Source organism: Tupaia chinensis, unplaced genomic scaffold, assembly GCF_000334495.1.
Source record: "Tupaia chinensis unplaced genomic scaffold, TupChi_1.0 Scaffold144952_1, whole genome shotgun sequence".
Classification (NCBI taxonomy): Eukaryota; Metazoa; Chordata; class Mammalia; order Scandentia; family Tupaiidae; genus Tupaia; species Tupaia belangeri.
The window spans coordinates 3,568,618-3,570,887 of record NW_006204812.1 but is presented as its reverse complement, the minus strand read 5'-3'; the positions used below and the strand labels follow the sequence as shown (position 1 = coordinate 3,570,887).

Genomic DNA, 2,270 nt, shown 5'->3' with positions numbered 1-2,270 from the left:
CTCTTTAAAGGTGGCTGGCCAGATGTGGCTGAAAAAAATTCCCTGCCACTGAATAGCTTCACTGGTCTCTTTGGAGAAGGAATGATGAACTTCAGCTGCCCAGCTTTCAGGGCAACACGTGCCTCCATGCCTGACTCATGGAAGAAGTTGGTGTTCATCTGAACTCCGCTCTTAGAGAAGTCTGGGATGACGATGCCCATGTTGGTCACAAACTCCACAGACACAGAAGGCTTTACGACCAGTTCAGCCTGCATCTTTAAGTCAGAAAACCATGCATTCAGTTTCATCAAATACCTCACTCCCCTGGCAGTCAGATCAACCATCTTTGGACAAAAACCTCTGGATAATTGACCCTTCAGGAAACATTACTATGATTTGTTTGGGGGAAGCTAAACCAAGTTCTCAGTTCCCCAAAGCCAGACTACACTACCCAGGTCTAGGAAATATCTGAGTATACGTTCAAGCATAACAGATAACAAGGTGATAGAGACACTCATTTATTAAAAGAACATTTGAATTCTTCTTTTACTGTCATATTCCCAACTAAGGAGCTAAGGAGGTGTATATGCATTGGGATGGAACCCTGAAGATTTTCAGAAAACTTGATGAGTTAATAACAACAATGATACACTCTGTCTTGAACTAGAAACGCATTTGAAAAGTGTGCATGAGGGCTGTTCCCGTGGTACAGCAGTTAAGCCCTGTGCATGAGACACTAGATTCTACACAGCCAACTGCAAGTTGAATCCCAGCCACGGCGACTTGACAAATAAGCCAGCATGTATGCCTGCATGCCCCAGATGTCAATGGGATGGAGATATGGAGGGGAAGGGACTGTAGTGTGACCATGCCCCACTGTGTGTGTGTGGGATATGCCTGCTTTCTCTTGTGAGTACATATAACCTCTGACACTAAAAACAAACAAGAGAACACATGAGAGGGCTGGCTCCTTGGATAGCAGTTAAGCACTGCCTCGATGAGGCCAAATCCCCTATGGCTGATCAGGATTCAAGCTGATGATAATGTGTATAGTATCCTCGACTGGATGGGTATGAGGTGTATTCATGTTGGGTAATTTCGCTTTGCAAGCTAAGAGAAGTATAGTGATTGAATGTATAAAATAAATTAAAAATTAAAACAAGAAACACCAGAATGAGCATGTGTGGGATTCTGATGTGATCGAGAATTGGAGGAAATAGGTCTATGGAGTGACTAGGCCCTGTTGGGGGTTGCTTTCCCTCTTTTTCTCTTTCTCTTTCTTGTGCATTTACACATATGTGCCCATACATGTCCTCTGGCTTAAAAAATATATGTGAATGAGAAACCCACCTTGGAAGAAAAGAACAACTTAAAGGAATCAAAGGGTAAACAGAGTCTTACATTGCCTACTTCCAGCTTCACTCCTGCCTTGGTTCCTGGAGTGATGACTCCAGATGAAGACACTTGCAGTTGCAACCCAACTCCAGTGGGGAGCTCAAAGGCATTGTCCATGAAGATGTAGTGAAGAAACAAGTCATTCTTGTAACCTTTTCTGATGGCCTCTCCGATCTGTAGACCCAATAGGAAAGAACAGCCGGAAGGAAGCCTTGTTTAAGTGGGTTTGGTTAAATACAAACTCTCATACATCAGACAATAATTCCTCCTCACCCAGAGAAAAGGGACTAGCATGTTTTGATTAGCTGAGTAGTTTGAAAAATAAAAACTAATGATTACTGACTCCAGTGAAGCAGGATATAAGAAATTGCTTTGGATAGAATATCGTGTCATTTCAAGTGGGGCTTCGGAAGGCACTCAAGAATATTGCTGGGCCTCAGAGCTCTCTGAGCTTTTAGTATCTTATGTGGCATGGATTAGTTCTGGTTTCCTGGAGTCTGAATATAAATGAGGGCTTACTTGAAGTAAATTTTATTATGGTAAAATCAATTTTTTCGAGCCAAGGGGCTACTGAGATGATGTACATAGTTGTAAAGTATGCACTGGTTTTGTTTGTTTTATAACATGTTCACAAAACAACTTGGGATCTGTTTCTTATAGCCAACATGATTATTTATCAAGTCACAGTAAGTATGTTTATATATTTCCTCTTTTATTAATACATTAGTAATAATAAAATTATAGCAAATATTTGGATAGTGGATTGCAGGTTGCCAACCACATTCTTTCATCATTACTGTATCATCTCAATATTAAAAGGATCTTGGGAACCAGCAGTTAGCGTAATGGCTATGTCGCTGGACTCCCATGTAGTCGACCGCGGTTCATGTCCTGGA

General features: G+C 41.5%; 1 protein-coding gene across 1 annotated transcript in view; it reads right to left on the bottom strand.

The window, feature by feature from the left end:
* Positions 1–2,270, bottom strand: part of APOB (apolipoprotein B) — a gene marked incomplete at its 5' end in the record, with an annotated part of 42,605 nt that overhangs the window by 20,697 nt on the left and 19,638 nt on the right. Inside the window, 2 exon segments of the mRNA XM_027767947.1 lie at positions 46–254; positions 1,381–1,548. Coding sequence (XP_027623748.1) covers positions 46–254; positions 1,381–1,548 — 377 coding nt within the window.